The 13,687-nt window shown below is 43.2% G+C and overlaps 1 protein-coding gene across 1 annotated transcript; it reads left to right on the top strand.

Annotated features, from left to right (window-relative positions):
- Positions 1-489: 489 nt before the first annotated feature.
- Positions 490-12,951, top strand: LOC127000798 (uncharacterized). Its single transcript, XM_050864859.1, has 6 exons — positions 490-655; positions 5,941-6,086; positions 9,509-9,689; positions 10,357-10,495; positions 10,753-10,843; positions 11,226-12,951. The coding sequence occupies exons 2-6, from the start codon at positions 5,941-5,943 to the stop codon at positions 11,320-11,322; spliced, it is 654 nt and encodes a 217-aa protein (XP_050720816.1). The 5' UTR covers positions 490-655; the 3' UTR covers positions 11,323-12,951.
- The last annotated feature ends 736 nt before the right edge of the window (positions 12,952-13,687 follow it).

Genomic DNA, 13,687 nt, shown 5'->3' with positions numbered 1-13,687 from the left:
TGGCTCAGTGTCCTCTATGGGTCACCTCAAGCCGAAGTGGTGGCCGGCAGGCGGGCGTCTGCAACCCTGTAACCCCTCCACTGCCGCTGAAGCTGTAGGGAGAAAGCTGCTCTCCTAGACGGTGTCCCTGGTGACCTTCACCCTGACGGGTTGCGATGGGCGTTTAGGTCACCTTGTAGCGACCTTACTGTGAGAAAGGCGTTCTCAGCACTGAGTTTTACAAGTTATGACGTCATATAAAACTCCCACTTAATATCATAACATGTGACACCACTTTTCCCCGTGCCTTAGCCTATATACGGAACTTTCTGCGTGAGGCTTGTTTAAAGAGACAACTTGCTTCCCCGTTGTCTCAGCGTTTTGAAAGAGGAAGAAAAACATGCCGAATGTCCCAATTAACGGGGGAAAGTCTGGCTGCGAACTAGAAACAGCAGGGGGGTGACAAGGAGAGGTGTTGGTGGGGGTATGGTGGTGGTGGAGCAGGAGGGAGAGTTGAAATAGTGGGTAGCACTCAGTCTCACTCTCGCTCGCAGGTCGCACCTTCCCAGCTCGCACGAGATCAGTGTGACGGTGGTTCTTACCGAGAAGAGACGTGCAGTCAGTGTGACATCGCCAGACCGGCAACCAGGGCCCTTCACTTGTTCTACAGAGAGAGGTGGGTCTTCCTTGTCAGTAGAAGTGTTATGTCTTGCTGTAACACTTAATTGGTGACGACAAAGCCAACTTCTGTTCGCCGAGAAAAAATTCACCACTTGGCAAACCCGGTGACTTCAACTAACGGATGTAGGGTCTGGACGAGCCCTGGAATTTTACTTCGATTATATGAACAATATATAGAAGATAGGGCGGCATTGTGAGGCATGGATGAGGAAGATTGGGGGATACTCACTAAATGATGTTTTTTTTTTCTTTTCTTCACCTATGAATCAATGAGATGCGGTATATGTCATGATTCAAGGCGTTGACACCCGTAGAACTAAATCTATGATGAAACGGTGCAAAAAACTCTGGATCCAATGAACTCTGACAGCCAATGACCTCAATAACGACCAAACTGTTACCGCACCTGAGCTACGATATATTACAAGTTTCTTTGTTCCATGCGTTCTTACAGTGATGTAGACTAGAATCAGTGTTCCTTCACAGTAGTAATTTTGGAATTCGAAAGCGAGAGGCCTACACGGACGACGGGAAAGTAGGGGTACACACACACACACACACACACACACACACACACACACACACACACACGAATATATACGTAGAGAGAGAGAGAGAGAGAGAGAGAGAGAGAGAGAGAGAGAGAGAGAGAGAGAGAGAGAGAGAGAGAGAGAGAGAGAGAGAGAGAAAGTACAAAGGTAAGTGTGTGCGTGTGTGTGCGTGTGTGTGTGTGTGTGTGTGTTTTGCGTGCCCGCGGCAAAGTAGGAAGTAGTAGGGAGTTTCCGAGACGTGACTATAGACCTGAAAAAACTCAGTAGAAGGGGGTGAAGGGAAGGAGAAGGAAGCGGAGGAGGGAGAGGGGGAAGAAAGGGACAGAGAAAGGAAGAAATAGAAAAAAATAGGGAAGGAAGAAATGGATTAGTAAAGAGGAAGGAGAAAGAAAAATATACAATGAGGAGGAAGAAAATGGTAAAGAGGGGAAGAAGAAAAGATAAAGAAGGGAAGTGTAAGAAAAGGATAAAGAAGGAGAAAAGAGAAAAGACTTACAAGGGGAAGAAGAAAGAATGAATAAAAAGGAAGAGACGGATTAGGGACAAAGATAAAAGGGTTCCAAGTGTGTGTGTGTGTGTGTGTGTGTGTGTGTGTGTGTGTGTGCTGAGGTCACGGTTGGAAAGCCTCCCCACCCAAGCCCCCACGCCCAAATGAGAGAGAGAGAGAGAGAGAGAGAGAGAGAGAGAGAGAGAGAGAGAGAGAGAGAGAGAGAGAGAGAGACGTGCTAATGAGCGTCGCAGCGTTAGAGCGTAGTTTCTAATGTGGCCGTGTGTTTGTTTGTTTGTTGGTTGGTTTTCCGTGTCAACATTCCACCTTTATTTGCTCGGTTCTTTGGGATGGTGCGAGGGACAGCGCATGACCCTGACGATGTTGCATAAGGGATGACAATGACGATAAAAAGTTAATAAGGATAAATAAGAGAGAGGAAGACAGACGTAAAGACAAAAGGAAAGGAACCAAGGATGAGTGCATGGGAGGAGAGGCGTGCATGACAATATAATACTGCACGAGTGGTGGCTCAGATTTGCCGGAGTGAATGAAAATGACGAAGATGCTTGAGCGGCGGGGACTGGAGAGAGAAAGGTACTGCTGCCTTTCTTTCATCGCGTGCCTTCAGAATTAGCGTTGCGTCATCCTCTTCCCTGCATGTAACTCAGTGAAGAGGCCAATAACCTCATCAAACAAGGCCAACAGAAGTAAAAACAGACCCGTGGGTTTGTTCAGGGGAGGGTTTTATTTTTTTCACACACACACACACACACACACACACTATGCCTGCAAGGGGAGAAAACAAGCAAGTGCCGGCACAATCCAGCTGAAGCACTTAAGGGGGGAAAAAGAAAGGAAAAAGCTACCTAGAACTCGCTCTTGGGAAAAACAAAAATGTAAAAAAAAAAAAAAATGCGGTAATTGAGTAAGAGTTCAGCTTTCCACTTCGGCGCATGCGGTGAGTCACAGCGGATAAGATAAAAAGACATGGAACATTCAAGCAACGATGCATTACCCGCCCCTGACCCACATGAGAAGAGTTGAGAAGAATACAGTTTGTGAGCCCCGTGAGCTTGTGTGTCATCAGGAAATAACAACTCGTCATGCAGCTCTTCCTTATCACAGGCGGCCTATGCTTCCATACCCGAGACTTCGTATACGCTAACTCCATACAACGATCATCTCGGAATATGTAGCATCTCTTAGACCCAGCTGCGTGTAGGCGTACGTATTTAGGCTACATCGCATGCATGCATAGAAAACGCACTTCTCAGAAAGAGGAAGGTCAGGGAAAGACGGGACGAGGCGGACATCAGGAAAGTGGACGGACGGGTTTGTGGGGACGTGAAAGACTTGGAGAGAGTCCAGGTGAGAGCAGGAGCTTATGAACGGCAGGTGACGGAGAGAGCAGGAGGCAGCCCACTGAACGACACACGATCGCCCTCCCGTCCTCACTCGCTACGCTTTCTTTTTTGCCTATCATGTCTCTAATGCTCCTTTCACGAGTCTCTCTCTCTCTCTCTCTCTCTCTCTCTCTCTCTCTCTCTCTCTCTCTCTCTCTCTTCCCACGAAGACTAGTAATTCGGTACTATCAGACGAGGACAAGCAAAACCTCAAAGAAGACTTGTATAAAATTTTAGATAGATGGGAGAAGCCCTTTAAAATTGTCAGTTCTTCAAGTTGAAACAAAAAATTGGAGGTTCGATTATGAAATGTGGGGCGTGAGACTCAAAAGGATACAGTGGTAAGATAGTGAAGACATGGGTGTCAAAATCGCGTCAAACCTCGTTCTCACAGCAATGAATTGACCCAGCAAACATCGCGAACATAATGAAGCATGGGCTTCTTTAAAAGAAACTTTTCGTTCAAGAACAAAGATGTAATACTACCACTGTATAATCGTTTAGTCAGACCCCATTTAGAGTATGCGGTACAGTCCTGCTGGTCTCCTCACCATGCAAAGGCCATAGCTAAACTAGGTGGTCAACGTAAGGCAACAAATATGATCGCTTCCTTTTATTTTTTTTATTTTTTTACAATAAAGGAGACGGCTCAAGGGCAACAGAAAGTGTAGAAAAAAAGCCCGCTACTCACCGCTCCCACAACAGACAAAAGTTAAGAGTGGCCAAAAGAGAGGTCAATTTCGGGTGGAGAGGTGTCTTGATACACTCTTCTTGAAAGAGGTCAAGTCATAGGCAGGAGAATATGCAGACGAAGAAAGGCTGTTCCAGAGTTTACCAGTGTAAGGGATGAACGTGAAGATGTGGTTAACTCTTGCATAAGGGGTTTGGACAGTATAGGGATGAGCTAGAGGAGAAAGCTGCGTGCAGCGGGGCCGCGGGAGAGGGGAGGCATGCAGTTAGCAAGTTCAGAAGAGCAGTCAGCATGAAAATATCGATAGAAGATAGAGAGGCAACATGGCGGCGGAATTTAAGAGGTAGATGACTGTCGGTAAGAGGAGGGGAGTTGATGAGACGAAGAGCCTTTGACCCTACTCTGTCCAAGAGAGCTGTGTAAGTGGAGCCCCCCAACACATAAGAACATAAGAACATAAGAACGCAGGAGTCTGCAAGAGGCCGGTAGGCCTGTACGAGGCAGCTCCTTTGACCCTAAGCTCCCGTGTATCTAACCCCACCTAACATCGCTGTCCATGAATTTATCTAGTCTATTTTTGAATGTGACAATTGTATTGGCACTCACCACATGACTGCTAAGCCTATTCCACTCATCCACCACCCTGTTAGTAAACCAATTTTTGCCTATGTCCCTGTTGAATCTGAATTTATCCAGTTTAAACCCGTTACTTCGTGTCCTACCCGGTTCTCTTACCAACAAAACCTTATGAATGTCTCCCTTATTAAAGCCCTTCATCCATTTATAAACCTCGATCATGTCTCCACGCACCCTTCGCCTTTCTAGAGAATGCAAGTTTAACTGTTTGAGTCTTTCCTCGTATGGCAAGTTTCTCAACCCCTGAATCATCTTAGTCATCCTCCTCTGCACCGATTCTAACATTTTGATATCCATTCTATAGTAGGGTGACCAGAACTGAACCGCATAGTCAAGATGAGGTCTAACTAATGCTAAATATAGTTTGAGGAAGACTTAAATAAATCCCAGTACCCTATTAGCTCGATTTCTAGCTTGAGTGCATTGTGCCCTTGGACGGAGATCAGAGCTCACTAAGACCCCTAAATCCTCTGAGTGTCATTGCAATAGTTATGTGACTCAGAATACTGCACTTCCCTACATTGAACTCCATCTGCCATTTATCCGCCCAGTCATATAATCTGTTGAGTTCACCTTGGAGAATACTAGCGTCCTGATCCGACTCAATTACTCTACCGATCTTGGTATCATCTGCAAATTTACTAACATCACTACTAATTCCTGTGTCTAAGTCATTGATATAAATAATAAACAAAAGTGGACCTAATACATCCCCAGTCAGATCTTTTACCATTGATTTTGAGCCTGTAATTTAAGCAACAGTCGTTGGTGAGGAACTTTGTCAAACGCTTTACTAAAATCAAGATAGATTACGTACATCATAATTTTCATCTCTGTCAACCGCCTCAAATACTTTATTGTAGAAGGACAAGAGATTGGTGAGGCATGTGATGTATACTCTATACGAGGGCGGACAAGGCCCCTGTATATGGAGAGCATTTGTGCGGGGGAGAAGAACTAGCGGAGACGATACAGAACGCCCAACCTTGTGCAACAAACCTTACAATGAAAGGCTCACACCCCCTCCGACACACTGTGATTCAGCATCAACTGAAAAAGTTATTAGTGTAATGTGAATTACACACACACACACACACACACACACATAGGCACACGATGATTCAGCATGAACTCCCATATACATAACATTCTTGAAATATGGTGTTAACTACATACCTACATTCGCATATTATCAAACATTATGAAGATATTTGTTTGTTGACTACACCTACTCTACTCGAAATCCAACGCCGGGAAATTCCGCAGACGCATATAAAACGTAGCTGCATCTCAGTATATCTGCATGAAACTTGAAGGTGTAGCTTCCTTGACCTCGACGATAACAACACACTATACACGTATTCAATCCTGCCATAAGAAACCCCCAACGGCTTGTGCGTTTATCATGAAAACAATACCACCAGATAATTAACACTGCAATTATAGCTATTACCACCATGTCCAATTATCTCATCACCACCTTTATTAACCCCAAGGTGTCTATTCCAGATGCTGGCGCGGTTCCTGCTAGCGGTCGGGGTGGTGGTGGTGGCGGTGGTGGCGGCGCCCACGGAAGAGAAGGGCCTTCCCGCTGAGCACCGCCAGTCCTCCACACAGGCACAGACGCCCCACCCTATCGAGGACATTATGGACGCGTGAGTCTCCTTTGTGACCCATTAAAAAAAGCAAACCAGTAATGCGGAAAAACTCTTGGCACACTGGCACCAAGGATAGTTTTGACATAAAGAATGCAACAGGAAGTCAGAATGTTATAGGAAACAATTTGACCACCACGACTGTAGCTTACGCAATTTCGTTAAGCTTCCGTCAATTCAAATCACGCGTTTCCTGTGGCGAGAAAAACATGGCCTTGACGGACGTAAAATGTGACCTTCCAGATTCATTATATACTCTTCCGGGATGATTATGTATGCCATCTCCCTGCGGCATAAGTACGGACATGAAATACACAAACACTAAAGTGAGCGGGCGGTGTCTCGCCATTACTTTCCCCGTTTGTTTTACTAGTGACGTAGCAAGAGGTAATATGCCCTTCCCCAAACTACTTCATGGGGCATCTTATAGACAACCGAGTTTTACGTTATTTCTAGTAAAGCAGCGGCGTCACTTAACATTTAGCTGGGGTGGGTGGGGGAGGGGGCTGTCCGAGGTGGGGGTACGTTGGCCGATGGGTAGGCTACATTGGAAAAAGAAAAAAAAACTCAGGGCTAGGATACGAACTGGCAAGTATTTAATTTCTTTGGCGAGGGCGCAGTATAGCAAGGCAAACGTTTTTTAGTGTGTGTGTGTGGGGGGGCACATACTCATAGTACATATTTGAATGTTTACGCTGTCGTAACAAAAGACTCGACGTCAAAACATACGCGCTGTCTCGCCCATGACCCTTCCAGGCAACCCCTTAAAAACCCAACCAGCCCCTAAATCAATGAAGAAGAACAACCCTCTTGAAACTTAACCAGCCCCTAATACAATGAAGAACAACCCCAAGAAACCTAACCATCCCCCTAAAACAATGAAGAACACCCCCCTAGAAAACTAACCAGCTCCCTAAAACAATAAAGAAGAAAAAAACCCTAGAAACCTAACCATCCCCCTAAAACAATGAAGAAGAAGAACCCCCTAGAAACCTAACCAGCCCCCTAAAACAATGAAGAAGAAGAACCCCCTAAAAACCTAACCAGCCCCCTAAAACAATGAAGAAGAAGAACCCCCTAGAAAACTAACCAGATCACTAAAACAATGAAGAAGAACCCCCTAGAAACCTAACCAGCCCCCTAAAACAATGAAGAACAACCCCCTAGAAACCTAACCAGCCCCCTAAAACAATGAAGAAGAACAACCCCCTAGAAACCTAACCAGCCCCCTAAAACAATGAAGAAGAACCCCCTAGAAACCTAACCAGCCCCCTAAAACAATGAAGAAGAAGAACCCCCTACAAACCTAACCAGCCCCTAAAACAATGAAGAAGAACCCCCTAGAAACCTAACCAGCCCCTAAAACAATGAAGAAGAACAACCCCCTAGAAACCTAACCAGCCCCCTAAAACAATGAAGAACAAGAACCCCCTAGAAATCTATCCAGCCCCTAAAACAATGAAGAAGAACCCCCTAGAAACCTAACCAGCCCCTAAAACAATGAAGAAGAACCCCCAAGAAACCTAACCAGCCCCCTAAAACAATGAAGAACAAGAACCCCCTAAAATAATGAAGAAGAAGAACCCCCTAAAAACCTAACCAGCCCCTAAAACAATGAAGAACAAGAACCCCCTAAAATAATGAAGAAGAAGAACCCCCTAGAAACCTAACCAGCCCCCTAAAACAATGAAGACAAAGAAACCCCAAGAAACCTAACCAGCCCCTAAAACAATGAAGAACAAGAACCCCTAAAATAATGAAGAAGAAGAACCCCCTAGAAACCTAACCAGCCCCCTAAAACAATGAAGAAGAAGAACCCCCTAGAAACCTAACCAGCCCCCTAAAACAATGAAGAACAAGAACCCCCTAAAACAATGAAGAAGAAGAACCCCCTAGAAACCTAACCAGCCCACTAAAACAATGAAGAAAAAGAACCCCCTAGAAACCTAACCAGCCCCCTAAAACAATGAAGAAGAAGAACCCCCTAGAAACCTAACCAGCCCACTAAAACAATGAAGAAAAAGAACCCCCTAGAAACCTGACCAGCCCCCTAAAATAATGAAGAACCCCCTAGAAAACCACTCCGGCGCGTTGATCATATATCCTTGTGATTCAGTTAGGTCCTGTCATTTGGGGCCAACCTGTCATTAAAACCTGTCAACCTGTCATCAAAGCCCTTAATAAGTGGGTGGTGGGGGGCGGTTGCTGTGGCCGTACGTTGATTAACCATAGCTCACCAAAGATGGTTTACGCATTGCACACAGAGAAAAAGAGATCATCGTCACATAACAATCATGTACCTTTTGGCCTCTGACCTTCGCCTGTTAACAAAGCTGCCCCTTCCTCCTCCCTCTTCTTCCGCGGTGCTGCTTACTCCTCCTCCTCATGCCTGTCTTGTATCCTTCGGCCTAATAGAGCTACTTCCTTGCATGGCAGATGTAGGTGAAAGTGTCTGCACCAACATTCTCACAACTCTTCCTTCGGTGATCTCGCAAAACCACAGCACATCACAACACAGACGGCAACCCGCAGCCTGAGCCACGCGCCACTTCTTCCTCTTCTTCTTTTGAGCTGTTCCGCGTTGTATCGCTTCATAGATCCTCCTTGATACTTCTTTACGCTTAGATACTTCATTACGCATACTTATAAGATACTTCACTGTGCACTTTGTATACTCCACCCTGCACTGAGCTGTTTTTCTGAACACCTTGTTTCCACTGACTGCTTTTTTTATATTAATTTCTTCATTTTAGCTTACTATTGACTTTTTGCTTTTCTCTATTCTGTCCTTTTGTTAGTTTCTACTATCACACTTTTCTTTTTACTTCTCTTTTATTGCTGCGGTGAGGAGGTATTTGGCTCACTTCCTAGTGCTTACTCGGCTCACCGACGCAGTAGACTATAGCCTACTCGTTTATAACAGGTGTATATCGGGATTTTACTATAAAATTCACCATTTCCGTTTCAGCAAAGTATGTAGAAAGATTAGAACTGACGTAATACACGAATATACCTACATATGTGAAAACACCGCAAATAAAAAAAATTAAAAAATGGAACAACACCTGTGAAGTACTTCGGTCATGCGCTTCAAAAATCTGATCCTTTTTATTCACCTTCCTTGTTGCGTCTGACCTCGGCGCTCATCTCCGTCTCATTGACCCTGTTTTATATATATATATATATATATATATATATATATATATATATATATATATATATATATATATATATACACACACACACACACACACACACACACACACACACACACGCGCGCGCGCGCATGGAGTCACTTTGAAAATAAAAATGACTACAAATACTACTTCCATTGAAGGTCTCAACTTCATAGAGGAGATAAACAACCAAGCTTTCAGCTTTTGACGTTCTCTCACCACACGGCCTGTCTTCTTTTGACGCAGTGTGTTGAACTCTGAGACCGTATCGGCTGTGGATGAGGCGGCAGCGCAGGTAACCAGCGTCTTCGGGGAAATCATCGACGACCTGGGAGACTTTGTTGTGCAGAGAGTAAAGGACCTGCCGGACACTATCAAGCAGGTGTCCGACACTGTGAGCAAGGCGGTGAGCGACGGCCGGGAGCAGGTCAGTGAGGGGAAGCACGACTCCTAGGGACGGGCGTTGGGGGGGAGGGTGTCTGTTGGCTTCTCTGCGCTTCTCCACTTTGAGGAATAACGTGTAAATGTCTGGAAATATGATGTTAAATTATTATTCTCAAACTTGTAAATATGTCCTTTGTTAAAGTGTTATGAACTATATAGTACGTAATGCCTTATCAAAACATGCTGTTTTCACCTGATTATCCCACCTGGTGGACTTCTCTACCATTCATTTCACTGTATGTATAAGTGTGTGTGTGTGTGTGTGTATGTGTATATATATATATATATATATATATATATATATATATATATATATATATATATATATATATATATATATATATATATATATATATATATATATATATATATATATATATATATATATATATATATATATATATATATATACACACACACACGTATGTGTGTGTGTGTGTGTGTATATATATATATATATATATATATATATATATATATATATATATATATATATATATATATATATATATATATTATTCCATGGCTTCTGACAAATAAAAGTGGTTATCTTCACACTATTATAGTTTGTTTCTCCTTATTCCGTGTGTCCATGAGGGTGAACTACTGATTACATGTTTAAATCTAATTCATGCTGCGCATGGCTGCAGGTGGTGATCGTGGTGAAGGGAGTGAGGAACCGAGTACATAACCACACCACAGCGGCCGTCCCCACCGTGGTGAAGACCGTGGACAGAGTGGCCAACGCCACCACCTCCTCCAAGACGGCGGCCAGCTTCCAGGACCTCCGTGAGTAGTGCTGCAGAGACGAAAGAAAAAAATTAAAAGCTGTTGATCCGTTGCGTGTATTATCTTAAACAATGAAAATGACTTTTTTTTATATAAAGCTGGAGACTGCCCCTCTGAAAATAAATTTCAACATTCAAAACAAAATTGTTTTCGTATTTATATATCGTCATCTATATTTTGCCTGTTTTTTTTTTTTTTTTTTTTTTTTTTTTTACCAATTAAACCTTTCACCTTCTGTCTACCTCGCCCCCAAGCAGACCAGCGCATGGCCGTGTCGCTCAGCCGCATCTTCGGGTCCCTCTTCTACAACATGGACGAGATTGACTCGGCCATGGCCGACGGAATCAGGTGAATGCCTTTTCTAAATTACCTGAATCTTAAACATCGGTGTGACACCGTGTGAGGTAAAGTCGAGGGTGTCCCGGTGCCTCGATCGGCACACATGGGCCACAGTCTGTCGCTCCCAGATTTCATATATTATGACTTTTTGTTCAAGCATTATGCAGTTGCAAATCCACGGGCCCAGGTTCGATCCCAACCCAGGGCAGTTAGGGCCCAGGTAACTCAGCTGTTCATCCTCCTTTTCGGGCTGATCTTTTATTTGGGTACTACCTGGGGAAGGTAAACTGTGGCAAGGAGAGTGAAATATTGAATTGTAGAAGCAATGCTTGCATACCCGGACCTCTGTTGCATTAAGAAGCATTAATTATGACATGCATCCCTCCCACAGACGCATCACAGTAGGAGACAGAAACTCGAACAAGGCAGACAAGGCCTCATCTCAGCCACCTTCACAACAACAAAACGAAGTTGAGGTTTTGTCATAAATGTCCTGAGGAGAAGGGCCGCAGCAGGACTCCGATGTCTCCTCCCATTGCCTGTACCGGTTGAAGTTGTAGCGGTTATGACTCGATAGAAATGGTTTGAACCAATCTACTAAAACCACAGACCTATTTATATCCTGTATACTTTAATATAATACTGACCACTATGAGGCAATATGTAGAGTTTTACCAAAAGCAGTTTTTCTCCCTACATGGATGCAACACCCATGAATTCACTGCCTTACGGATTTTTCTCTTGGTCATTATTCAGTGGAATGACCATCTCAAGAAGTTATCATTCAAATGTCCTAAGTGTAAGGAACGAATGGGCAATCTTTCAAACACATACACACACACACGATTGTAGCTCAGGCCCAGGGGTCTAGGACAATTGGCCTCGGCCACCTGGCCGCAGACTAATTGGCCGCGGCCAACTCGCCGCCATATGGAACTTTTTGTTGTTGATAGGTAAAATTGTGTTTGATAAAACAAGAAGGTTGAAATTTCTTTATGGAATGCTCTATTGAAATGAAAAAATATAAGATACTTATGCAAAACTTTTAAAATTTCAAAATTACTTTATTAAGTAATTGAGAAGACAAATTAAGATGCAACTGAAAAAATCAATGAAAAGTTATGGGCAAGTCCCCCAAGATATTCATCAAAATTTCTACCCTCAAATTCACTGACAATTGCTTTAATTCTTTCATCTACTTGTCTGTATTTCTTCAACTTGACAAGATGGATCTTGCCCTGCGATCAGCTGCTCGGAATATAGGTCTCTTCCACGTTGAACTTATTCAAACCATCAATAAATTTCCAAACAGCAGGATGTTGCATTCCAACTTAATTTTGCAGTCTTCCATGAGCAGCTTCTGCGTGATTGCTTGTCCTGTCTTCGTCATTTAAGGAGAGTTCATAAACGTGACACATTTCCTGTGGAAAAAGTGGAGCACGTATGCCATTACCCCTTCTGTTTCTTCTGCCAACATAGTTGTCCTCAAACCAACCAAGAAGCACTTGAAGTTAATCTGGCAGCTCATCAGAGATTTTCCAATGCTTGTCAAATAATCCATGGGGACAAATGCCAGGGCCATTGTTTGTTTTTCTTCATTCCTACCTTCCCCAACACACAGTCGTTTCCATCACAACTATCAGAGAGCTATCACAGACTTATCGCAGTCACCTCCCGATGTTTTTATAAAAATAAAAATGCAGGTTAGCGGAGGAAGTTAATGGGTCCCATTAGGGTTACCAAATAGCATAAACCCAACCTAAGTCAGTCATCAAGAGATTCGTGTCTTATTAACACAATCACATATGTATCCGCGGCGGTCAGTTGTCCCAGTCCCCAGGCCCGGTATACTGCAACTAGGTAAACATACACACACACACCAGACAAATTATTTTCATTAACTGTAGCAGATTCAGCAGCGACGTTGGTACAGACTGGCAACAAATACAGTCTCTGCTTGAATGATGCACCACATAAGCTAAGTAGCTGTAAGAAACTGCATAAACTTTGTAGAAAGGATACCTAGCTTCATTTAAAATGGCCCTAGTTTATTTGGTAGTGTATCTTGTTCTATGTACTGTTGTGTGTTGAATGTCTGAATAAATGTTTTGATACTATTTTTTTTTACTAATGTAAAAACCTATCCAAAGCAAATTTTCACAGCAAATGGTTCATAAAATTTTTGCGTCAACATGATTGTTATCTGATCAGCTCATTATTTTGACTGAAGAAAAATTTACAGCATTTTCACCTTCATGAAATTCATTGTCAACATTGCATTACAGTTTTGAAAGACTATTATCTGAGTCAGGAATGGCTAAGGTAAAAATGTTCCATACACCACTACACGGTGTCATTTTTGTCATGTGAAAATATGCAGCTTCATAAATATTCATGTTATGATGTTAGGTTATCCACACCTGTTTACTTTCACAAGCATGTGGTCAACAATTATGGCACCATTGCTTTGTTTTGACGGTGGACCAAGACATTCCTAGCTGCTTGCATTATTGATCAACAGAAAATCTAGTCCACTCTGCCACTAATTCTTGAGAACCTTCATATCAATCTCTAAGATGAACATCTCAACTGGGCATGGGAAAGAGTAGACAAGAGTGAGTAAGCAGATAACTCTTCACCAGAACCTGAGAAAAAAAAATGTAAGCTGTACTTAAATGAAATAAGCATTAATGCTGATAATGACAACATAAACACCATACTTTCTATCAGTTATATGCATATCTGAGTGTTCTGAACAAACTTTTTCCTACAACACCAGTACACTTTTCTTCCCATAACACAAGTGTATATGTACATCCATTGTCGACCAGCAGGACAGTGGAAAATCTCTCA

The sequence above is a fragment of the Eriocheir sinensis genome, chromosome 2, assembly GCF_024679095.1.
Source record: "Eriocheir sinensis breed Jianghai 21 chromosome 2, ASM2467909v1, whole genome shotgun sequence".
In the NCBI taxonomy this organism is placed as follows: Eukaryota; Metazoa; Arthropoda; class Malacostraca; order Decapoda; family Varunidae; genus Eriocheir; species Eriocheir sinensis.
The sequence above is the reverse complement of the archived record's forward strand: the minus strand, read 5'-3'. Positions and strand labels throughout refer to the sequence as shown.